The sequence below is a fragment of the Coregonus lavaretus genome (genome assembly GCF_964263955.1).
Source record: "Coregonus lavaretus genome assembly, chromosome: 9".
Taxonomy (NCBI): Eukaryota; Metazoa; Chordata; class Actinopteri; order Salmoniformes; family Salmonidae; genus Coregonus; species Coregonus lavaretus.
Window position 1 is genome coordinate 12815497 of NC_139996.1, and position 26996 is coordinate 12842492.

The following is a 26996-nucleotide window of genomic DNA, read 5'->3' on the forward strand; positions in this document are numbered from 1 at the left end:
GTGATAGGAAAGCATCCAACAGGAAGGTGTGATTACTGCAAGGAAACAGAGACATTGGAGCATGTGCTGATACAGTGTGGGCAGTATGATAGGGAAAGATAGAGACTGAGTATCGGGGAGAATGGGATACTGTAATTTAGTTTAAATAGCATACTGAGTTGAAGATCGTTAGATACAATCACAAATATTTTGTTATATTTTTTAAGAGAAACGAGGCTGGCAGGTAGGATTTAGTTCCTCCCAGTACAGTAGGTGGCGGTAATGCACCATAACGTTGGATGCCGATAAACCCCACAGAAGAGCGTCAGCTGTATTGACCATGTGACATTTGAAGATGGCTGCCTGCATGGAGAAAAAAAGAAATTCAGGTACGTGTCACTTAATCTCTGGATAACGCAAATAATTAACCCATATGACTCTCCCCATGTCTTTATTATAAGAGGTATATATGAACGCAATTTCCTATTGAAGAAATACCTAATTTAATACACGTTAATCTTGCTAAAGAAGTAGCCAGCTGTTCAATTTGCTAGCTACGTTAGCTGAGCCAGCTATACCTACCTGTCAAATGCCATTCTGACAGGATTTACTCATACAGTATCATGACTTTGATACAAATAAAGTAGTTAAGTAATTTGTATAATGTTTTGGGGAGTCAGTTATTCACAATGTGATATTGTGCTTGCTTGTGTACTCATTGGGGCCGATTCGGACTTAGGAACCTTATGCCTTTTCTACCCTTTTCCTACGTACTTCTCAGTATTTGGGATTCAGACTTACCTTATTCAGTCCCATAACGTGCTCTGCAGTTGTGGCTACCTTGCGTGCTCTGATTAAACTTCATTCAACCTCTGAAGACCCTCCCACTTGCTGGCCAACATATTTTCTTGTGGAGTTTTCATTCAACAAGGTTTTCAGTACATGTATTTATCTTAAGCCATCCATTTAAATACGGTGTACCTTTTTAGTTAGCATTTTGTCAACAGACACTAGAATATGTCGAGAAAATGGGTTCAGAATATTAGGGATCAATGAAAGAAAGCCATCTAAATATATGCATATTCCTCTGTTTCAGCACCAATTGGTAGATTTTAAAGGTGGTACACATATAATCTCTCCCCTATGTGGAAGCTAGGAGAATTGCAACAGCACTAGGCTGCATTCAAAACATATTTCCCCGTAACATGGCGGAGATTCATGCTTGAGCCTTTTACTTTCGGTTTTGGTCCACCAGCTTCAAACGACTGTAAAAATGATATTTTCTGTTATTGAAAATATATTTCACAGCGATTTAGATGGTACAATGATTCCCTACACGATTCAGTACTTGGTTTCTCACATAAACTGAAATTGAGCGAACAGTGTAGGATTTTTAGCAACCAGGAAATGACAGAGCGATTTCTACATTGGCTACTTGACCCGATTTCCACTAGATAACTCAGCCACAAAATATAATATAATGCAAAAAAAAAAAATATTGTGTAGCGCCTTTAAAAATAGTCTGATCTTGTAGATTATTTCGGTTGAGTATTTATGAATAATAAACAGGTTTGGAGAGCCTTTACACACGAAAGAAAGAAAATGGTGGTTTGATTCATTCTGAAAATTGCCACATTCTTCAACCAATGTAGGAATATTAGTGTACATGGAATTATAATAGGGAGAAAAGTTTACAATAGTAGGCTATACCCTCATTTATTGCCGGCACTAACCATGGAACTGTGTGATGACGCGGCCAAGTATTGCGTCGTGCTCTGTTATGGCTTGGTCTGCGCTCCGCTCCATAACGATTACTAATGATCCTCAGCAACAACCACACGGCCTTGACGGTGTTTACAGAGGAAGCAAATTTAAGGTAAACGAAACAATGGAATGAAATGGAATGATAATGTAGGCTATATCAACTGAAGGGAACTAACAGTAAATTGGCAGCTGAAATGTGTGGTTATTAGGCCTACTGACGGTCCATACTGATAGTGGCTAATATTTAACATGATAGAAATAGAAAACGGCTAAAGTCGGGGTAGCCTGTAATTAAGACATTCGAGAGTGCCCACCCTGCAAATTAAAAGGCCATACAATTTAAATTCTGTATAATGGCACAGCATTTCATCAACTTTACTATGGTAAAGTTGATATGCTACAGTTTGCTGCCATATGACTGGTTTCACATGTCTCCAGCGATTTATAAAGTAAAATAGATCTAAAACAAGTGTCATTTATATTTACAATTCCCTTATCCAAATGGACTACTCATTTAAGTAGCTCTTATCAATAGCTCTTATCAAGATGTAAATGAAAGTGCATGGAGAATGGTGTTTTATTGGGAAAAAATAAAGTAGATGCTTTTTCCACTTGAAACCGGAAGGTTTGCTAGACCTTATTCATGGTTTCTTTGCGCGCAAAGGTGGTGGAATTATTAGGGAATTAAGTCAAGGTCAGAATATGCCGTATCTGTAGACACACATCCGCCACAACTTCATATATTCGATCTCCACCCCAAACGAATAGCAGGTGAATAGCATGCTATTCTCATGCTTAAGTTCAAGGTCAGAATACGCATAGAGAAAAGTGCATAAAAAGTGAATTACGTTCAATTTACGCGTGCTTAACTCAGGTCGGAAGAGGGCATTGTTCTTTTTTGGTCATATTGCTTAATATTTGTAATGCTCCATTTTTGAGAAGGGGTGAGAATCATATCAATTAAGCAATGTTTTAGAAGAGCATGTTTCACTCTCTCCCCTCAGATGAACAGGAGTGGATACTGGAGCCTCTGTGTTTCCCTGAGCAGCCTGCTACGGACATCGGCACCAACTCATCCTCTCATCATGACATGGAGGTGGTGACCTGTGTGCTCTGCTCTCACTCCGCCACTTTGTTAGAGAAGGACCGTCTCCTAAAGCACCTAGTACTGGAGCACAAGCTGGTCATCGCTGATGTCAAACTCATTGCTGACTTTCCTAAGTATGTAGCAGAGATATATATATATATATATAGATATATATAGATGTGTGTGTGTGTATACAAAACATTATTTTCATGACATAGACTGACCAGGTGAATCCAGGTGAAAGCTATGATCCCTTATTGATGTCACTTGTTAAATCCACTTCAATCAGTGTAGCTGAAGGGGAGGAGACTGCTTAAAGAAGGATTTTTAAGCCTTGAGACATGGATTGTGTACGTGTGCCATTCAGAGGGTGAATGGGCAAGACACAAAATGTGCCTTTTGAATTGGGTATGGTAGTAGGTTCCAGGCGCACCGGTTTGTGTCAAGAACTGCAACGCTGCTTGGTTTTTCACGCTCAACAGTTTCCCGTGTGTATCAAGAATGGTCCACCACCCATAGGACATCCAGCCAACTTTGCACAACTGTGGGAAACATGGGAGTCAACATGGGCCAGCATCCCTGTGGAACGCTTTCAACACCTTGTAGAGGGCAAAGGGGGAGCAACTCAATATTAGGAAAGTGTTCTTAATGTTTGGTATACTCAGTATGTGTGTGTGTATGTATGTATGTGTGTGTGATATATATATATATATATATCACACCTACTCATTCAAGGGTTTTTATTTGTACTATTTTCTACATTGTAGAATAATAGAAGACGTCAAAACTATTAAATAACACATATGGAATCATGTAGTAACCAAAAAAGTGTTAAACAAATCAAAATAGATTTTAGATTCTTCAAAGTAGCCACCCTTTGCCTTGATGACAGCTTTGCACACTCTTGGCATTCTCTCCGCCAGCTTCATGAGGTAGTCACCTGGACTGCTTTTCCAACAGTCTTGAAGGAGTTCCCACATATGCTGAGCACTTGTTGGCTGCTTTTCCTTCACTCTGCGGTCCAACTCATCCCAAACCATCTCAATTGGGTTGAGGTCGGGTCATCTGATGCAGCACTCCATCACTCTCCTTCTTGGTCAAATAGCCCTTACACAGCCTGAAAAACAAATGATAGTCCCACTAAGCACAAACCAGATGGGATGGCATATTGCTGCAGAATGCTGTGGTAGCCATGCTGGTTAAATGGGCCTTGAATTCTAAATAAATCACTGACAGTGTCACCAGCAAAGCACCATCACACCTCCTCTTCCATGCTTCACGGTGGGAACCACAAATGCGGAGAGCATCCGTTCACCTACAGTCGTGGTCAAAAGTTTTGAGAATTACACAAATACTAATTTTCAAAGTCTGCTGCCTCAGTTTTGATGATGGCAATTTGCATATACTCCAGAATGTCATGAAGAGTGATCAGATGAATTGCAATTAATTGCAAAGTCCCTCTTTGCCATGAAAATGAACTTAATCCCCAAAAACATTTCCACTGCATTTCAGCCTTGCCACAAAAGGACCAGCTGCCATCATGTCAGTGACTCTCTCATTAACACAGGTGAGAGTGTTGACGAGGACAAGGCTGGAGATCACTCTGTCATGCTGATTGAGTTAGAATAACAGACTGGAAGCTTTAAAAGGAGGGTGGTGCTTGAAATCATTGTTCTTCCTCTGTTAACCATGGTTACCTGCAAGGAAACACGTGCTGTCATCATTGCTTTACACAAAAAGGGCTTCACAGGCAAGGATATTGCTGCTAGTAAGATTGTACCTAAATCAACCATTTATCGGATAATCAAGAACTTCAAGGAGAGAGGTTCACTTGTTGTGAAGAAGGCATCAGGGCGCCCAAGAAAGTCCAGCAAGCGCCAGGACCGTCTCCTAAAGTTGATTCAGCTGCAGGATCGGGGCACCACCAGTGCAGAGCTTGCTCAGGAATGGCAGCAGGCAGGTGTGAGTGCATCTTTTTATTTATTTTATTTAACCAGGTAGGCCAGTTGAGCACAAGTTCTCATTTACAACTGCGACCTGGCCAAGATAAAGCAAAGCAGTGCGATTTAAAAACAACACAGAGTTACACATGGGATAAACAAAACATACAGTCAATAACACAAATGAAAATCTATATACAGTGTGTGCAAATGTAGTTATGGAGGTAATGCAATAAATAGGCCATAGTGCAAAGTAATTACAATTTAGTATTAACACTGGAGTAATAGATGTGCAGAAGATGATGTGCAAATAGAGATACTGGGGTGCAAATTAGAAAAATAAATAGCAATATTTGGGTGGGCTAATTACAGATGGGCTGTGTACAGGTGCAGTGATCGGTAAGCTGCTCTGACAACTGATGCTTAAAGTTAGTGAGGGAGATAAGTCTCCAGCTTCAGAGATTTTTGCAGTTCGTTCCAGTCATTAGCAGCAGAGAACTGGAAGGAATGGCGGCCAAAAGAGGTGTTGGCTTTGGGGATGACCAGTGAGATATACCTGCTGGAGCGCATACTATGGGTGGGTGTTGCTATGGTGACCAATGTGCTAAGATAAGGCGGGGATTTGCCTAGCAGAGATTTATAGATGACCTGGAGCCAGTGGGATTGGCAACAAATATGTAGTGAGGGCCAGCCAACGAGAGCATACAGGTCACAGTGGTGGGGAGTATATGGGGCTTTGGTGACGAAACGGATGGCACTGTGATAGACTACATCCAATTTGCTGAGTAGAGTGTTGGAGGCTATTTTGTAAATGACATCGCCGAAGTCAAGGAACGGTAGGATAGTCAGTTTTACAAGGGCATGAGTGAAGGAGGCTTTGTTGCGAAATAGGAAGCCAATTCTAGATTGGAGATGCTTAATGTGAGTCTGGAAGGAGAGTTTACGTTCTAACCAGACACCTAGGTATTTGTAGTTATCCACATATTCTAAGTCAGACCCGCCGAGAGTAGTGATTCTAGTCGGGCGGGCAAGTGCAAGCAGCGTTTGATTGAAGAGCATGCATTTAGTTTTACTAGCGTTTAAGAGCAATTGGAGGCTATGGAAGGAGTGTTGTATGGCATTGAAGCTCGTTTGGAGGTTTGTTAACACAGTGTCCAATGAAGGGCCAGATGTATACAAAATGGTGTCGTCTGCGTAGAGGTGGATCTGAGAGTCACCAGCAGCAAGAGCGACATCATTGATATACACAGAAAATAGTCGGCCCGAGAATTGAACCCTGTGGCACCCCCATAGAGACTGCCAGAGGTCCAGACAACAGGCCCTCCGATTTGACACATTGAACTCTATCTGAGAGGTAGTTGGTGAACCAGGCAAGGCACTCAGTTGAGAAACCAAGGCTATTTAGTCTGCCAATAAGAATGCAGTGATTGACAGAGTCGAAAGCCTTGGCCAGGTCGATGAAGACGGCTGCACAATACTGTCTTTTTTACCGATTGCGGTTATAATATCGTTTAGGACCTTGAGCGTGGCCGAGGTGCACCCATGACCAGCTCGGAAAGCTTTCCAATCTCTGGGGATCTCAGATGATACGAAAGAGAGGTTGAACAGGCTAGTAATAGGGGTTACAATTTCGGCTGCTAATTTTAGAAAGAAAGGGTCCAGATTGTCTAGCCCAGCTGATTTGTAGGGGTCCAGATTTTGCAGCTCTTTCAGAACATCAGCTATCTGAATTTGGGTGAAGGAGAAGCGGGGGGGGGGGGGCATGGGCAAGTTGCAGCGGAGGGTGCAGAGCTGGTGGCCAGGGTAGGGGTAGCCAGGTGGAAAGCATGTCCAGCCGTAGCAAAATGCTTGTTGAAATTCTCGATTATTGTAGATTTATCGGTGGTGATAGTGTTTCCTAGCCTCAGTGCAGTGGGCAGCTGGGAGGAGGTGCTCTTATTCACCATGGACTTTAGTGTCCCAAAACATTTTGGAGTTAGTGCTACAGGATGCAAATTTCTGTTTGAAAAAGCTAGCCTTTGCTTTCCTAACTGTTTGTGTATATTTGTTCCTGACTTCCCTAAAAGTTGCATATCGTGGGGGATGTTTGATTCTAATGCAGTACGCCATAGGATGTTTTTGTGCTGGTCAAGGGCAGTCGAGTCTGGGGTGAACCAGGGGCTATATCTGTTCTTAGTTCGGAATTTTTTGAATGGGGCATGTTTATTTAAGATGGAGAGGAAAGCACTTTTTGAAGAACAACCAGGCATCCTCTACTGACGGAATGAGGTCAATATCCATCCAGGATACCCGGGCCAGGTCAATTAGAAAGGCCTGCTCGCTGAAGTTTTTTAGGGAGCGTTTGACAGTGATGAGAGGTGGTCGTTTGATCGCGGACCCATTACGGACGGAGGCAATGAGGCAGTGATCGCTGAGATCCTGGTTGAAGACAGCGGAGGTGTATTTAGAGGCTAAATTAGTCAGGATGATATCTATGAGGGTGCCCACGTTTACTGATTTAGGGTTGTACCTGGTAGGTTCCTTGATCATTTGTGTGAGATTGAGGGCATCTAGTTTAAATTGTAGGACGGCCGGGGTGTTAAGCATATCCCAGTTTAGGTCACCAAGCAGTACGAACTCTGCATGCAAAGTGAGGCAAGGTTAGAAGGGCAGCAAAGAAGCCACTTCTCTCCAGGAAAAACATCAGGGACAGACTTATATTCTGCAAAAGGTACAGGGATTGGACCTTTGAGGACTGGGGTAAAGTCATTTTCTCTGATGAATCCCCTTTCCGATTGTTTGGGGCATCCGGAAAACAAAGTGCGCGCTACCATCAGTCCTGTGTCATGCCAACAGTAAAGCATCCTGAGACCATTCATGTGTGGGGTTGCTTTTCAGCCAAGGGAGTGGGCTCACTCACAATTTTGCCTAAGAACACAGCCATGAATAAAGAATGGTACCAACACATCCTCTGAGAGCAACTTCTCCCAACCATCCAAGAACAGTTTGGTGATGACCAATGCCTTTTCCAGCATGATGGAGCACCTTGCCATGAGGTAAAAGTGATAACTAAGTGACTCGGGGAACAAAACATCGACATTTTGGGTCCATGGCCAGGAAACTCCCCAGACCTTAATCCCATTGAGAACTTGTGGTCGATCCTCAAGAGGCGGGTGGACAAACAAAAACCCACAACTTCTGACATACTCCAACCATTGATTATGCAAGAATGGGCTGCCATCAGTCAGGATGTGGCCAAGAAGTTAATTGACAGCATGCCAGGGTGGATTGCAGAGGTCTTGAAAAAGAAGGGTCAACACTGCAAATATTGACTCTTTGCATAAACTTAATGTAATTGTCAATAAAAGCCTTTGACACTTATGGAATGCTTGTAATTATACTTCAGTATACCATAGTAACATCTGACAAATATCTCATAACACTGAAGCAGCGAACTTTGTGAAGACCAATACTTGTGTCATTCTCAACTTTTGACCACAACTGTACTCTGCGTCTCACAAAGACACGGCAGTTGGAACCAAAAATCTCAAATTTGGACTCATCAGACCAAAGGACAGATTTCCACCGGTCTAATGTCCATTGTTTCTTAGCCCAAGCAAGTCTCTTCTTCTTATTGGTGTCCTTTACTATTGGTTTCTTTGCAGCAATTCGACCATGAAGGCCTGATTCACGCCGTCTCCTCTGAACAGTTGATGTTGAGATGTGTCTGTTACTTGAACTATGTGAAGCATGTATTTGGGCTACAATTTCTGAGGCTGGTAAACTCTAATGAACGTATCCTCTGCAGCAGAGGTAACTCTGGGTCTTCCTTTCCTGTGGCGGTCTTCATGAGAGCCAGTTTTATCATAGCGCTTGATGGTTTTTGCGACTGCACTTGTAGAAACGTAAAAAAGTTATTAAAATGTTCCGTATTGACTGACCTTCATGTCTTAAAGTAATGATTGACTGTCATTTCTCTTTGCTTATTTGAGCTGTTCTTGCCATAATATGGACTTGGTCTTTTACCAAGTAGGGCTATCTTCTGTATACCACCCCTACCTTGTCACAACACAACTGATAGGCTCAAACGCATTGAGAAGGAAATAAATTCTACAAATTAACTTTTAACAAGGCACACCTGTTAATTGAAATGCATTCCAGGTGACTACCTCATGAAGCTGGTTGAGAGAACGCCAAGAGTGAGCAAAGCTGTCATCAAGCAAAGGGTGGCTATTTGAAGAATCTCAAATATACAATATATTTTGATTTGTTTGACACTTTTTTGGTTACTACATGATACGTGTTATTTCATAGTTTTGATGTCTTCACTATTATTCTACAATGTAGAAAATAGTAAAAATAAAGAAAAACCCTGGAATGAGTAGGTGTGTCCAAACTTTTGACTGTGTGTGTGTGTGTGTGTGTGTGTGTGTGTATACAGTACCAGTCAAAAGTTTGAACGTGGTCTGCGGTTGTGAGACCGGTTAAACGTACAGCCAAATTGTCTAAAACGACGTTGGAGGCAGCTTATGGTAGAAATGAACATTAAATTATCTGGCAACAGCTCTGGTGGACATGCCAAACTTGAGTCATCTGTGGCATTGTGTTGTGTGACAAAACTGCACATTTTAAAGTGGCCTTTTATTGTCCCCAGCACAAGGTGCACCTGTGTAGTGATCATGCTGTTTAATCAGCTTCTTGATATGCCACACCTGTCAGGTGGATGGATTATCTTGGCTAAGGGATGTAAACAAATTTGTGCACAACATTTGAGAGAAATAAGCTTTTTGTGCATATGAAAAATATCTGGGATTTTTTTATTTCAGCTCATGAAACATGGGATCAACACTTTACATGTTGCGTTTTATATTTTTGTTCAGTGTATAAAATACATTTTCTACTGTATGTAGCCTCTGAGTCCTCCTGACCACAACTAGAATGGATCTATTTCTATGGTCCTGATTATCAAGTTCCCTATCACGATTGCGGCACAAGTTTGATGCGTTTGATCTATACAAACAGTTATAACACAGTAATAGCTGTCACGAAAACTGTGATAAATCACAAGGAGAGATTGTCAAGCGTGACTGGCTACGTTTTGTGTTCAGTTCCCTGCCTCTTCTACAGGGGAAATGCATCACATACTGCCTGTCTGTCACACTAAAATAAACTGTGTTCTACTGTGTCCATTTCTTTCAGATACATGCAATATTGGAAGAACAGAATCTCTGAGCAACCCATCACAGATTTCTGCAGTGTGATCAAGACTAACTCGCAGGGCCCTGTTGGTAAGTGGGATTTAATTTACTATAGAACAGATAGCCTGTAGGTTCACAATATGGCTGCTTCTACTTTACCCTGTTCTTGCATTATATTATTTAATATACCCTCTTGTTGTGCTTTTCAGAAAAACAGGAGCACTACTTCCTTCTGTGTGATGTCCTGCCAGAGGACAGGGTCCTCAGAGAACATCTCCAACAGAAACGACTGGTGAGTTACATTTTAGTCATTTAGCAGACTCTCTTATCTAGAGCGAGTTACAGGAGCAATTAGGGTTAAATGCCTTGCTCGACAGATTTGTCACTTAGTCTGCGCGGGATTCGAACCAGCGACCTTTCAGTTACTGGCCCAACGCTCTTAACCGCTAGGCTAACTGACACGTTCTCAGAACAAGCGCTGCTGCGCTGGTTACTGCTCTATTTTATGTCAACAATATACTGTATGTCCCTGGGCTAATATTCATAAAGCATCTCAGAGTAGGAGCGCAGATCTAGGATCAGGTCTTCCCTGTCCATAGGAACATATTCTTCATTATCTGAAAGACAAAACTGATCCTAGATCAGCACTTCTACTCTGAAACACTTTGTGACCTCCCACTGGGACGGCATAGTTTAATTTATGCTATGTTATGATTTGTTTCTGGTATCGAGAAGTTCAGGATGCAAGAAAGTATTCGACCATTCAGATGGAGAGTTGATTCAGTCATTATTGAATGGTTACAGTACTGAATTCAATATGATAGGCGGTACGGACGTAGCCTCCTGTCATCTGAATGACTTCCATAGAAAATCTCTGTTTTATATAATGCTCTCCGAGCTACTTCTGTCCATCATCTGCCAACCATCATTGAGTGTCACTCATCTACTACCGTAGTATCACCCTACATGGTATCGTGTGGCACCCTAGCCAGGCCATTCCATCACATACTCCTTCTAAGATTAGCACCATTGGCCCCCAAACTATCTTGGCACACCGACCCTCTGTCACTCACCAGTGACCTCTATAACACATGGCGTGTCCTTGTCCTCTCTCCCACATGCAGCTCAGGAGTTTACAAACATTAATAATCTTGTATCAAAAAGTAATCATGCTAGTAACTCCCACTGTGTTGGTCCACAGGAGGAGATCCTGGAGCAGCAGCAGAGGGAGAGGGATGACGACAGCTTCCAGCGCATCTGCATGTTCTGCAATGACCAGTTCACTGGGAACAGGTCGTCACTGCTCAACCACATGGCCAGGGAGCACTCGTTCAGCGTGGGGCTGCCTGACAACATAGTGTACTGCGTAGAGTTCCTGGACCACCTACAGAGCAAACTGGATAAGTAAGTTAGAGTTTTTGGAATGGATATCCTTTTTACATTGTTTGTTTATGCTATTTTAAAAATGTGGAAATACAATTCTGGATGTCATCTGTAGTTTACTGATATTAGTAACGCTGTAGTAACGTTTTCCAGTACTTTTAGTTTTACTGTGAAGGAGAGCGCTGGTGGGTGTCACACTCATACAGGAATTAGCATTACTCAACCAAACGACATTTCACAGAGCTTTGAGTGTTTCATTGTTTTTTGTTTTCAGTCTGCAGTGCCTGTATTGTGAAAAAACATTCAGAGACAAGACGACACTGAAGGATCACATGAGAAAAAAACTGCACCGCAGAATCAATGGCAACAACCGCGAGTACGACCGCTTCTACATCATCAACTACCTGGTACGCTCACTGCTGTGTGTGGGTGGGTGGGTGGGTGGGTGGGGGTGTGGGTGTGAGAGCATATCTAACAAATAGAAATTCATATTACAAAATATTTGATCTGAAAATATACTATTTTCACAAATTGAATTTTGTTTAAAGTCTCATTAAATGTAAATAAAGTGATGAAGACTACGGTCTGTTTTCCCTGCTACAGGAGCTGGGGAAGACATGGGAAGAGGTCCAATCTGAGGATGATCGGGAGATGGTGGAGGATGAAGATGAGTAAGGATTGTCCTCGTGACACGGTCATAATTGTTGTTTGGGATGGTCAAATGACTTGTAATCTGTGTTCTCTAGGATTAAATGGTATGCACTGTTGCAGTGTTGTATTTACCATTTATTGAGGAAAGACTAATGGTGAATAGATTTTCTAATGGCTCTGTCTGTCCTCTCTTCAGTGATTGGTCAGACTGGCAGGCTCACCCAGTGTGTGCTGTGTGCCTGTTCTGTGAGCAGCAGTCAGAGAGCATGGACAAGATCTACACACACATGGAGGTAACACAATCCCCTAATGCATTTGTTGACAAATTAGGCCCATGCATTGCCTGTTTAGGACTAGCTACTTCAATATGGTTCATGGATCTGTTTTTCTTCACCATGTATTTTCAGGAAACCCACAGATTTGATCTGCACAAGTTGAAGACAGAACTCAGTGAGTAATATTGGACAACTGCTATGCTTGGTAGTACAAACCCCACCATAAAAGAAAAACACATCCATCCATCCAAATGAATGGTCATACCAGTCCTTCACATACTGGGGCTGCATTTACACAGGCAGCCAAATTATGATATTTTTCCACTAATTGGTCTTTTGACCATCCAGATCAGCTCTTTTGCCAATAATTAGGCAAAGGGTCAGAATTTGGTTGTCTGTGTAAACGCAGCCTAAGTGTCCTGATAAGCATGTCTTCTTCCAGATCTGCGGTTCTACCAGCAGGTCAAACTGGTCAACTATATCAGACGAGAGATCCACCAGTGCCGTTGCTATGGTTGCCAGGAGAAGTTTGGCTCCAAAGCTGAGGTTATACGTCATGTAATGGATGCAGGTCACGTGATGCAGCTACCAGAGACGTCAACCTGGGACCAGCCACAGTAAGTCTGGAGCTCTCATAATAACTGTCTGTGGAAAATGTATTGTTTACTTGTAATATTGTTAACTAAAACCATATTAAGAACAATAACAAGACTATTGTTTTACTACGGTTTAAACGTGATGTGTTATTGGAGTGCTGGATAAATGGTACTATTAAAGTATAATTGCTCAACTCTCCATCTGGTGGCTATTGTAACTGTTTCTGACGTCTAAGTGCTAGCCATTATTGTCCAACAGTCTAAGTGCCAGTCATTACAGCCCATACTCCCTGTCTCCACTTCAGATATTATTTCCCCACCTATGAGAACGATGCCCTCCTCTGTGCCTTGTCGGACAGTGAGAGTGAATCAGAACACACAGGCCCTTGGGGAGACGTCCCTGTCATAGCTGAGGACATCTCTAACCTGAGAGCCCTGAAGCAGACCAGCGTCCTCAACCACCTTCTGAAGAACACGGACAGCTCTAGTTAAAAAGCTGATGATGTTATATCATCTCAGTGGAGGCTGCTGAGGGGAGGACGGCTCATAATAATACCATAGAAACATTCCACCTATTCCGCTCCAGCCATTACCATGAGCCCGTCCTCCCCAATTAAGGTGCCACCAACCTCCTGTGAAATGTGTATGTCTATGGTCTGGACTCAGAGGGACACAGTACAACAACTTTTCTCACCTCTGAATCTCAACAAGACACTGATGCTCATCAGACCAGCACACATGTGCAGAAATGAACATGGCCTGTTTCAGAAGATAATTTCCTGAGCCTGGACTACGTTTATGTATGATTTAATATGCCATACTTGTGCAACATACCGGCAGATGAATTTAAGTTTCATACAGTATAATGATTGCTGACAAATGTGACCTCAAAGGCAGTTTATTTATGTTTCAGCAACTGACTGCAGAGATGTAACAATTGCTGAATGTAAATAAACATGATGAATATACTGTAACCGCTGGTTCCCTCTCATTTAGCTTGAATATACAATATGTGTATGAACACAACACTATATTTTCTAAAAACCCTGAGCTGCAGTAAAGTAAAAACATTCTACAGATGAAATTGGAATCTGTCTGACTTAGTAGAGAGGAGATAGACTGACTTCCATTTTAACATCTAGTGCTTTTTGTCAGCCTTCGTGGTCTTAGCATGAGTGATGTGTTGTGTGGCTTTGCCCAGAACCAGCTGCCGTATAGTCGACCCCAAACTGCAAAGTGGTCAGTGTCTCCACCACGTTGTTCACATCAGGACTCGCACTGAAACAGAAAACATATAGAAGTAACACGTTTTGGATAAGTAATACGTCCAGTTAAAATACATCACATTATCAAAATCATATTAATCATATAAGCAATGCATCCTGTCAAGACATATTTCAAAATAAATATTTGGGAATGTCTTTGAGTCAGATTATTTTCAGAATTTTAGAGGGAGAAAACATGACCTTCATCTCCACTGAGACACGGCTGAAGCAGGTGTGTAAGTTCAGAGTTTCTAAAAGTTACATGCAGCGCATTACATTTCAGGGCACTGAACCTAAAAAGCACAGACCTCGACCAGTCTCTGTCGTTTGGCATCTGTCTTGGCGATGAGCTCGGACCCCGCCAAGTCACACAGGGTCAGCGTATCGTGAGACGTCACCCCAGAGACACAATATGTACCCTCCACAGTCAGGGTGAGCAACAGGTGAGACCGAGAGCTGAGGGAGAGACTCCTAGCAATGTGTTCACAACCACACTGGTATTGACATCATGACCTGAGGTAGGCCTACCTTTCTATGTTCATATTGACATGACCTGAGGTAGGCCTACCTTTCTATGTTCATATTGACATCATGACCTGAGGTAGGCCTACCTTTCTATGTTCATATTGACATCATGACCTGAGGTAGGCCTACCTTTCTATGTTCATATTGGTTGAGCCCATCTTTCATCACGTTCAGAATGTCGCTCTCGGTCTTCACCTCGACGTGGGTCAGCCCAGACACCGCGATGGACTTCCCCTGGGTCCGGATCTCTAAAGAACTGGTGGGACTTTGACAGGAGATCATTTAGGCCAGGGTTTCCCAAACTCTGTCCTGGGGCCCATCCTGGGTGCAAGTTTTGTTTTTTGCCCTAGCACTACACAGCTGATTCAAATAATCAAAGCTTGATTATGAGTTGGTTATTTGAATCACCTGTGTGGTTCTATGGCAAAAAACAAAACGTGGGCCCCAGGACCGAGTTAGGGAATCCCTGATTTAGGCTGTCGTAGTAGATTTCCAACATGGATATCTGAATAAAGGATAAATGACCCTTTAAGTAAACTTCTTCAGTATTGTTCTCTTCAATCTTTTTGCTGGGTTCAACATGAAATCATACCTTTAAAGTATGAGATTTTCTTTACATATTCACAGCAACTCTCTGACAGACCTAAGGACAGATACATAGAGGCAGGTTTGAGATCAGACACACACATCCATCAACATCAAACATGTCCATAACACGTACATAGTCCCACAAAAGAAACAGCAGTAAGAGGATTGTTTTGTTTCCCTGACTATGGTGCTCCAGCTGATAACATATTGATGGGCAGTATTCATATAGCATAATATGGCAATGAGACACAATTAGTCTCGCATGGCCCTCAGTGATAGGCTTTCACACTTCACCAAGGGAACCTAATGTATGTTGGATGTGTAAAGACATTGTAAAGAGAAATGTTGGTGAATTGTTTATAAAGAATTTCTTACATATTATATTACAAAAATACTTCTGTTAATTTTAACATGGTCAAAAATATTGGTAGTGCTTATTAATAGTGATGCAGCATTATATCCGACAGCTCCAAGTGAAGTGCTGCCAAAATGTTACCTGATATTGACTCCAGGTTTGACTTTGGTGCCCATCATGGTGTAAGTCTTCCCAGAGCTTGTCTGACCATAGGCTAGAATACAGACGCTATTGTATATCCAACCGCACAAGACCTTACTATGGGCAGGGTCCCTACAAATACTTCCTCCTGCATGGAGACGAATTGAGAGCCCACCGGCACAATATCTAATACCATCACACAACAAATGTCCTAATCACAGGAGCTTGGGGGCACCTTAATTGGGGAGGATGGGCTCGTGGTAATGGCTGGAGCGGAATAGGTGGAATGGTATCAAACACATGGTTTGCATGTGTTTGATGCTATTCCATTTGTGCCATTCCAGACATTATTATGAGCTGTCCTCCCCTTAGCAGCCTCCTGTGGTCCTAATCCATTGGGTTATGTGTTTCAATTCAATTCACCTACCTGTGAGGTGCTGAATGGTTAGACTTTATCAAAGAGGAACTTATTCTTGGTTCCCTTGTAGTTGACCAGAAGCTCCTGGTCTGAGGCTGCGTCCAGGCAGGAGTATCCCCCAGTGTTCCCCTGGAGCTTCAGCAGCTTGTTGTAGAGGGCCTCCTTGTAGAGCAGGGATGGGCAACTTTGATGGTGGTGGGGACCACAAAAAATCTGAACTCATCATGGGGGCCGTAGTGGTTCACGGGTCTGCGTACCCACATCCATACCCCCAACTTGCAAGGAAAACATTTTAGCAACCCCCCCCCCCCCCCCCCCCCCGACAGATTCTGGTTCAGTCACCGGCATTTTTAACATCACTCATGGAGTGATTTAGAACTTAAAGAATCAGGTGTTAGTGCTGGGCTAGAATAAAACTGTGCACCTATGTGAGTCCCCAGGACTAGGAGTCCTGATTTGAAAAACACTGCTTTAACATTAAGTTTGTTCCAAATCCATAAACTCCTTTAATAGGTAGCCTAATATTCTCTGATCGCTTGAAAGATGGTGGTTAGCTGCATTACAGACTAATTGACACTTAATGACCTTATGAAGAGATTACAGAAAAGAACTGCCAGTGTATGCATTTCAAAGCAAAGTGGAATAGACAGACCTAGTTTATTGCATACCAGCAGAGTGCATAATCTGTCCACTGAAACAGTGCCATAATGTGTCTGTATATCAATCAATATAATTAAAAACACTGAAATCTCAATTTTTATTGCATAGTCGAGACTTCAGTCAATGCTTAAGATTAAAACGTTGCCATATTCATACAGTTGATTAGGCTAAGCTTGCATATCTAAATCACTGTATGATATGATAAACCTCAGAAAACAATCACGCATAAATGCAAGATCACGTCCTACATTGGGTCCATATTCCTCCAGATAGTGCAATCAGTATAGGTACAGTAACAACCCTTAGACTCCCTGAGGTCATTATTGTAGATACCACAAGTCCCAAAAGCAATATAAACAAAGTATTCATACAAAATAAATGAATAGCAGACAGCAGTGATAGGGAAAGGGGAATACCTAATCAGTTGTACAACTGAATGCATTCAACTGAAATGTGTCTTCTGCATTTAACCCAACCCCTCGACATCCACGTCTTCAGCGCCCGGGGAACAGTGGGTTAACTGCCTTGCTCAGGGGCAGAACGACAGATTTTTACCTTGTCAGCTCGGCGATTCGATCCAGCAACCTTTGGATACTCTTCAAAGCTTTGATATAAAGTAGTTCATTAAAAGCTGAATATGCAAATAGGCCTAGGTGTATGGAATGCCTTGGATAAGAATCAAATATGAAGGTATCAAATTATAAATTCACATATTCCATACTCTTGAAAATAAATGAAATGCCTATTACCGTAATACAATATCTTAGAAACCTGATATCCTTTTTTGAAGGGGGACGAAGGTCATTTGTGAAAAATATCAGATTTACAAAGCTGGATGTATGCATGCTTTGGTCATAATACATGAATGGTGCAATCAGTGTAACCGCTGCAACCTTAAGTGTATGAAAATCCAATCTGGGAGAGTGACAATATGATACCACTTCAGACAGCGGTAGGGTAACATTCTCAGCCTGAACTAGTAATTAAGAGGCAACTCCAAAAAGAAGAAGGTGGGAATAAACCAGTACAACTGGAGTTCAGAGAACAGTACCACTACCCCAATAAACCCACCAAACTAATATAAAGGAATTGATTTAAAACAAAACTCGAATCAAATCAAATAACCACCACCAATGAATGCATAGAATGACTTGTAAGGAATAGCCAAACACTAATTTGGTATAGACATATGTAGTACTACATCAAAATACCATAGTACATCAAAATCAGTAACCTCATATCAGTAACTTAGTACTTTAGCACACATAAGCAAAACATATAGCTCACACACACACTATTTGTAACTGTCTAGTTAGTCATTAAAGGGCTACCTTGGGATTTCAGCATGCTAGCAGATACCCATAGACTTCTATTCATTGTGCTAATGCTAGTTACCTCTAACTTCCTTCATACTGGACACAGAGACATAAAATGGTATCCATGAGTTCATCTGACTCTGGGGAAGTAGATAAATGGCCTCATTGCCAAAATCCCAAAGTATCCCTTTAAGGTTTCACAATCAACAGCTGCCTTCACTGAGGGTCCTAAAAACTCAGCTATCAATCTCACACAACCAATCAATCAATTACAAAAACTGATTTAGAAAACATTCCTGTACGGTGACAAACATGTGTAAATACAAAGTGGAAAAGCCTTAGTCAGTATGATTCATACAGAGGTGAATTTCTAAGATTTGACCAGCTTGAACCCTTGGCCAGTGTCTAGTATGGCTGGGGGGAACCAGTTGAGTTTGACCCTTTTGAGGCACTGTAGGCAGACACTGCATAGCCAAAGCAGGTTCAGCCCACCGCACCAGAGCGCTAACTGGACCACGGGGTAGGTCATCCTGGGGAAGTACATCCTCCAGTGTTTGGTGACATCACTTTCTGTGGGCAGGTGCAGTGTGTAATCACTCCAGTGCTTGGAGATGCCGTAGGCGGCGGTGACCGTCCTTCCCCTCTCCGACCACTGGATGGTGCTGTCTACATTGCAGTTGTACTCCACCCACTGGGAGGTGAAGTCCCCGAGCTGGGGGGCGTCCTGGAGCTCGACATCCGTGGCTCGGGCTAGCTGGGCCCCCTGCACCGCCACATAAAGCCCCCCCACCTTCCTCACCTGCTTCACCCAGGGTAGGGAGTTCTCACTGTCCAGGACCAGGATGAGGCGGGAGCAGTAGTCACTGTTCTTCTCTCTCCACCACTCCAGGATCTGGTCCAGTTGAAGGGTGCCCCCTCCTGACAGACAACCACAGCACCATAAAATAATGTGCTACAGACAGTGAGTTAAAGTAACTGAGCTTCACAGAATGAAAAAACTTCTAAGTGATTCGTACCTGCTAGTGCCCACTCCCCGCTGCGGTGGGTGTGTCCACTGTAGAACACCACGTAGGTGTCGTGGCGAGGCCCATCGGCTGTGCAGAGCTCCATGAAGGCCTTGAGCTTCACCTGTAGGGCTTCCAGAGTCACCCCGCTGGTGGAGTAGTCGCAGCCGAACGTCTCGATCATGTGGTGGGAGAAGAAACTCTGTATACTGTTCAACATGCCCGTGGAATGCATGTTCAACATATGTACCTGGTCCGGAGGTAACAGAGTGGGCTGCCCATCAGGACTGCAAGGGAGAGGGAATGAAAGGGTGAAGAGAAGGGAAGGAGTGAGGATGAGTGCAGTAAGAATAAGTTAAATGAAAGACTGTGTAAAAAAGTATGCGCCTGTGTGTTGAGTAAGTATAGTATAGCATATACTGTACAGTGCCTTCAGAAAGTATTCACACCCCTTGACTTGTTCCACATTTTGTTGTGCTACAGCCTGAATTCAAAATGGATTAAAAAATAAAAACTCCTCACCCATCTACACACAATACCCCATAATGACATGTTTTTAGACATATTTGCAAATGTATTGAAAATGAAATACAGAAGTATCTCATTTACATAAGTATTCACACCCCTGAGTCAATACATGTTAGAATCTTCTTTGGCAGTGATTATAGCTGTGAGTCTTTCTGGGTAAGTCTCTAAGAGCTTTGCACACCTGGATTGTACAATACTTGCACATTATTCTTTTAAAAATTATTCCAAGCTCTGTCAAGTTGCTTGTTGATCATTGCTAGACAGCCATTTTCAAGTCTTGCCATAGATTTTCAATCCGATTTAAGTCAAAACTGTAACTAGGTCACTCAGGAACAATCAATGTCGTCTTGGTAAGCAACTCCAATGTAGATTTGGCAATGTGTTTTAGGTTAGTGTTGCTGAAAGGTGAATTGGTCTCCCAGTGTCTGTTGGAAAGCAGACTGAACCAGGTTTTCCTCAAGAATTTTGCCTGTGCTTAGCTCTATTCCGTTTATTTTTTATCCTAAAAAACTCCCCAGTCCTTAATGATTACAAGCATACCCATAACCAATGTTCCCTCTAATTTCTTGGGGCACTGAGCAAATGTTTTGTCTTGTGAGCGGAAACTTGAACGTTGTGAGAATTTTGTGCAACTTCCAGCGCGGTTTACAGTGAACACTGAAGCTGTACCCTTACAGTTTTAGACAGTAGCCAAAAGGCTATTGTGGCTATTTGAGCATAATGTAGGCCTACCAACAAAACCAATGGAGCAAATCCCATAACATTTTACATGGAAATAGCTTTTGATTTCTATGATATAGCCTACAGTAGCCTATATGTGGTGTTCAATGCAGGCCTACATTGCATGATACTTTTAGAAAACATTTTTACATTATGAAGGGCTTGACATTCATTAATTATTTGTTTACTTGGTCTGTAACACCATGGGCCAAATAGGTGTTTGTAAATTGCAATGTATTGTGTGATGCAAGAAACCATTTTACAAAATTAAATGTATTATTATTATAATTATCATACAGATAATTAGACAATGTAGGCTACCCCTCTGCCTATTGGTTTATTTGCATATTCGAGCCTGTCTCAAAATACAACACTGCTCCTTTAATTAAAACATAAGCTTCTTTTTTTTTTTTTATCTGACTGGCTTTTCAAAGACAGCTTGAAATGTAGCCTACATGTTTCGTGCTCTTGTAGGAAGCAGTAACTACCCATTGCTGACCTACACTTAATAATTAGCTAACTAGCAAAGAATATCAACAAATGTGCACATGCGCGGCTCTGATCTACTGTGAAAAGCGCATTCACTCACGGGTGATTAAAAGACCGCTCGTGGACTACCCCCGACAATAGAATTCTCTGACTGCCTACAAAAAGACTTAATATTGCAAAGTTTGATTTGTTGCATTGAAAAGGGGCCGATATAATGTTGATTCGATCACAGAAAAAACGTTGATCTATATATAGTGCAAACTAGTGGGGCGAGTAAAGTTCAATCTCTTGCGTCTCTGCGCGGCATGACATTTCTTCTGCGCTGCAGTCCTGGAGGAAGTGTGCAGCCGCGCACACGCGCAGTTCAGAGGGAACATTGCCCATAACATGATGCAGCCACCACTATACTTGAAAATATGGAGAGTGGAATTCAGTAATGTGTTGTATTGGATTTGCCCCAAACATAAAACTTTGTATTCAGGACATAAAGTTAATTTCTTTGCCACATTTTTTGCAGTATTACTTTAGTGCCTTGTTGCAGACAGGGTGCATTATTTTAGAATATTTTTATTCTGTACTGGCTTCCTTCTTTTCACTTTGTCAATTAGGTAGGTTAGTATTGTGGAGTAACTACAATGTTGTTAATCCATCCTCAATTTTCTCCTATCACAGCCATTAAACTCTAACTGTTTTAAAGTCACCATTGGCCTCATGGTGAAATCCCTGAGCGGTTTCCTTCCACTCCGGCAGCTGAGTTAGGAAAGACGCCTGTATCTTTGTAGTGACACCATAGACGCCTGTATCTTTTAATTACACCATACAAAGGGATATTCAATGTCTGCTTATTTTTTAACCCATCTACCAATAGGTGGCCTTCTTTGCGAGGCAATGGAAAACCTCCCTGGTCTTTGTGGTTGAATCGGTGTTTGAAATTCTCTGCTCGACTGAGGGACCTTACAATTATGTGTTGGGTACAGAAAGTAGGTAGTCATTCAAAAATCATGTTAAACACTATTATTGCACACAGAGTGAGTCCATGCAACTTATTATGTGACTTGTTAAGCAAATGTTTACTCCTTAACTTGTAGCTTGCCATAACAAAGGGGTTGAATACTTCTTGACTCAAGATACAGTGGGGGAAAAAAGTATTTAGTCAGCCACCAATTGTGCAATTTCTCCCACTTAAAAAGATGAGAGAGGCCTGTAATTTTCATCATAGGTACACATCAACTATGACAGACAAATTGAGGGAAAAAAATCCAGAAAATCACATTGTAGGATTTTTAATGAATTTATTTGCAAATTATGGTGGAAAATAAGTATTTGGTCATCTACAAACAAGCAAGATTTCTGGCTCTCACAGACCTGTAACTTCTTCTTTAAGAGGCTCCTCTGTCCTCCACTCGTTACCTGTATTAATGGCACCTGTTTGAACTTGTTATCAGTATAAAAGACACCTGTCCACAACCTCAAACAGTCACACTCCAAACTCCACTATGGCCAAGACCAAAGAGCTGTCAAAGGACACCAGAAACAAAATTGTAGACCTGCACCAGGCTGGGAAGACTGAATCTGCAATAGGTAAGCAGCTTGGTTTGAAGAAATCAACTGTGGGAGCAATTATTAGGAAATGGAAGACATACAAGACCACTGATAATCTCCCTCGATCTGGGGCTCCACGCAAGATCTCACCCCGTGGGGTCAAAATGATCACAAGAACGGTGAGCAAAAATCCCAGAACCACACGGGGGGGACCTAGTGAATGACCTGCAGAGAGCTGGGACCAAAGTAACAAAGCCTGCCATCAGTAACACACTACGCCGCCAGGGACTCAAATCCTGCAGTGCCAGACGTGTCCCCCTGCTTAAGCCAGTACATGTCCAGGCCCGTCTGAAGTTTGCTAGAGTGCATTTGGATGATCCAGAAGAGGATTGGGAGAATGTCATATGGTCAGATGAAACCAAAATAGAACTTTTTGGTCAAAACTCAACTCGTCGTGTTTGGAGGACAAAGAATGCTGAGTTGCATCCAAAGAACACCATACCTACTGTGAAGCATGGGGGTGGAAACATCATGCTTTGGGGCTGTTTTTCTGCAAAGGGACCAGGACGACTGATCCGTGTAAAGGAAAGAATGAATGGGGCCATGTATCGTGAGATTTTGAGTGAAAACCTCCTTCCATCAGCAAGGGCATTGAAGATGAAATGTGGCTGGGTCTTTCAGCATGACAATGATCCCAAACACACCGCCCGGGCAACGAAGGAGTGGCTTCGTAAGAAGCATTTCAAGGTCCTGGAGTGGCCTAGCCAGTCTCCAGATCTCAACCCCATAGAAAATCTTTGGAGGGAGTTGAAAGTCCGAGTTGCCCAGCGACAGCCCCAAAACATCACTGCTCTAGAGGAGATCTGCATGGAGGAATGGGCCAAAATACCAGCAACAGTGTGTGAAAACCTTGTGAAGACTTACAGAAAACATTTGACCTGTGTCATTGCCAACAAAGGGTATATAACAAAGTATTGAGAAACTTTTGTTATTGACCAAATACTTATTTTCCACCATAATTTGCAAATAAATTCATTAAAAATCCTACAATCTGATTTTCTGGAGAGAAAAAAATTCTCATTTTGTCTGTCATAGTTGACATGTACCTATGATGAAAATTACAGGCCTCTCTCATCTTTTTAAGTGGGAGAACTTGTACAATTGGTGGCTGACTAAATACTTTTTTCCCCCACTGTATTTCAGCTTTCATTTTTTATTAATTTGTAAACATTTCAAATAAAACTTTGACATTATGGGGGTATTGTGTGTAGGCCAGTGACACAAAATCTCAATTTAATCTATTTTAAATTCAGGCTGTAACAACAAAATGTGGAAAAAGTCAAGGGGTGTGAAAACTAATATATATATATATATATATATATATATATATATATATATATATATATATATATATATATATATAGAGAGAGAGAGAGAGAGAGAGAGAGAGCGAGAGAGAGAGAGAGAGAGAGAGAGTCCACTATCCATACATTTGGGTGTCCACTATCCATAAATTCCTACCTGCAATAGTTGGTGGGGATGACCACTGCATACCCCACACATGTGCCGCCTAGGCAGTTCCCCAGCTCATAGAAGAGGCCGTGGAACAGAGACTCCAGAGCCAGGACCAGCAGGAGCATACTCATAAAGATACTACTGGAGGACTGAGACAGACAGACAGACACAATGGGTCACATTCACACACTAACCAAAAAAGGAGGACTATGAAATTGAAAAGATGGCTCTGAATATGTATGACCTCAAAAACTATGGGAAAGTGTCCGATCTCAATTTATTTTACGTCAGTTAACAGAGCTTATCAACAAAACAAACAGACTATGTTATATGAGCCATCAAGGTATAACATTGCTGGTCTGGACTGAATAACAGTGCTATATCAATGACTGGAGACATACCTGCCATGATAAAGCAGCCAGGATGATGGTGGACACCAGACTGAAGAGCACCAGGCGTTCAGAGATGAGACAGAAGTGTCTGACTCCTTTAGAGGCCATAACCTTGTCTAGGCAACTGTTCCCGGATCCCTGGGCCAGACACACCCTCTGGCAGTCACTCAGCTTGGTGTGGAAGCCCCACAGAGTGATGATGAACACCACGTGACAGATGGCCCAGAACACCCCACTTAGCATGAAGCCCGGGATCATCAGGTACCACTGGTCCAGGTCCACCAGCTTCAGGGCTGCCAGGACCCAGAAACCCACCTGGGTGGGACCACAATGGAAGTAAGTCTACTGTTGACTATGTGTTTTTATACACAATTATTTTTCAAGTGTGCATCATTGTACTCACATGGTTGGGGCAACTCTATATGCATTTTAAATTTGTCAAATAAAATTAATTAAAATCACCTCCACCAGCAGCAGAGGCAGGAGGGACATCCTGCGCCACAGCCCCCTCCAGGCAAGGTAGGGCAGCCAGCGCTCGGTCACCGACAGCCCACTGAAGTACACGTCCAGCAAGGGGTCGCAAATCAGCTGGCTGAAGAAACATGCGAGGGCGAAGGGGTTGGTGGTGATGCCCAGCGCCTTGAAAAACAGCACTGCGGTGATGATGGAGAAGCAGACCAGGTTGGGCAGGGCCAGGAGAGCCTTCATGCGCAGGGCCACCATCAGAGTAGCTAGGGCCACCACAAGCACCACTACGCTCATGGACTTCTGGATGAGTAAGGCAGTACTGGCGATGGCAAAGCCTGCCAGCTCCAGGGCCTCTGCTGAGGTGAGGAAGGCAGGGCGGTACCTGGTGCAGCCGCACATCCTCTCCAGCAGAGCCCACAGCGTCCTCAAGACAACACTGGCCAGCAGCAGGTAGTTGGTGGCTTGCTCCTTGATGTTGCTCTCCAGAGTCGGGTTGTTGAGGAAACACAGGAGGCCAAGCAGGAAGCCAAACCACAGGTGGAGGAGGCTCAGGCTGACTTTTTCCATGCTGAAGTAATAGTACAGTATACTTGCTATCCCGAGGACAAACAGGGCCAGAACAAATATGATGAGGATCATGGGTTCTTCAGTCTTCTCCCATCGCACATAGAGCCCCAGACAGAGAGCCACCAGCAGGTGCAGACCAGACAGGTAGCCTAGACATCTGACAGAGGACCACATGTTGACCTCTCCGTTGACCTCCTCCAGTCTGGTAATCGCTGCATGCAGACAGTGGCTGACACAGTACCGTAAGCGACACATTTTGATATATAGGAGTAGCTAACAGTTAGTTACAGCTGGTATTAGTTAAGAGTTCAGAGGCAATTAAAACCTTTCCATGAAGCTAACTTAGCTAGCTAGCTAACGTTCGATTGCAAGACTATGGCGAAAAAATATCACTCACTAGCCACCTTGAACTAACAGAGCAGCAAACTTTGAGCTAGTAGTCCAAGCTAGCTAACGTTAGCTAGAAGTTACTAGCTGTTGCTAGTTAGCTAGCTACATGGCTAGCTAGCTACATGATTTGCCGGTAGTTAGCTTGCAGTTGTACGACTAGCAGATTGTACGCTTGATTACATGGTCCGTTTACTGTTTCTCTTCTTTCGTGTGTAAATAGCCAAGTCGCATACAAACCTAGCTAGCTCAAATTAATTCATTTCGCTTGAAGGAGCAGCAGACAAAAATACTTATTTTCCACTTTGAAAACTTTTCGGTCAGATGACTGCCGCCATCAATCTAGAACGACTACGTTCCTACGGCAAGTCAGTAGTAGAAACAAAGTGGCTGAGCAGGAAGTCGAAGTATGGAAATTCAAAAAGTGTGATGACTGATCAATAATAAAGCTAGACGTACTGTAAATGAGGCTCTTTCACTGAATATTCAAATTACAATTACCTTCTCAATATACGCAAAACATACACCTTCACATATTTATGCCCTAACTAACAAATATGATCAATGCCTAGTCAGCAGATTGTAACGGGATAATATGACGCTCAATTAGCCGTTACAGGATAGGCTGTTTGGCGTAGCACAGATATTTTTCGACCAACTTTGGCCATACTATCTTCGTTCTCGAGTCGGCCAAACATGTATCTTCTGAAATGTCTGTGTCCAGTTGCAGGTGGTTCGTTTGAATTTAGAAAATGCTCCATTATTAATATATATATATATATATATATATGTAATCCAACAATGTATAGTCTGCTATCTTGACTATTTCATATCTTCTCTCATTGATTGAGAGTTGAGTCCACCCTAAAGTGCCGTATGTCATGACACTCACCTGTCTCGATCAATGAGAGAAGATTTGAAATAGAAAAAGATGGCTTTTTTTTTTTCATACTACACATCGTTTGATGACTTCATTAAGCAAAACAAAATGAATGTAATAACGGAGCATTTTCTAAATTCAAACAAACCACCTGAAACTGGACATTTTAGAAGATACACATTTGGCCGAATCGAGAACGACGATGGTATCACCAAGTTAAGGTTGGTCGAAAAGTCTGTGATACGCCAAAACAGTACCTATCTTGTAACAGCTATTGAAAGCATTACAATCTACTAGCTAAGCAATACCATGAGTCGATAGTTTACCTCAGTCCTATAGAAAAACAGTTAATGAAGAGGACACAATAATAACACATGCACACTG

General features: G+C 42.5%; 2 protein-coding genes across 2 annotated transcripts; one reads left to right on the forward strand and one right to left on the reverse strand.

Annotated features, from left to right (window-relative positions):
- The first annotated feature begins 325 nt into the window (after positions 1-325).
- Positions 326-14273, forward strand: LOC311134900 (zinc finger protein 277-like). The gene is made up of 11 exons (XM_084168667.1): positions 326-368; positions 2748-2964; positions 9949-10037; positions 10157-10239; positions 11149-11351; positions 11605-11737; positions 11934-12001; positions 12178-12274; positions 12389-12431; positions 12699-12873; positions 13158-14273. The coding sequence occupies exons 1-11, from the start codon at positions 335-337 to the stop codon at positions 13342-13344; spliced, it is 1329 nt and encodes a 442-aa protein (XP_084024793.1). The 5' UTR covers positions 326-334; the 3' UTR covers positions 13345-14273.
- Positions 14274-16766: 2493 nt separating this feature from the next.
- On the reverse strand, positions 16767-26095 carry tmem168b (transmembrane protein 168b). The gene is made up of 5 exons (XM_084168267.1): positions 24773-26095; positions 24320-24625; positions 23925-24067; positions 19137-19411; positions 16767-19038 (listed from the first exon to the last, which is right to left on the reverse strand). The coding sequence occupies exons 1-5, from the start codon at positions 25598-25600 to the stop codon at positions 18491-18493; spliced, it is 2100 nt and encodes a 699-aa protein (XP_084024393.1). The 5' UTR covers positions 25601-26095; the 3' UTR covers positions 16767-18490.
- Between the last annotated feature and the right edge of the window lie 901 nt (positions 26096-26996).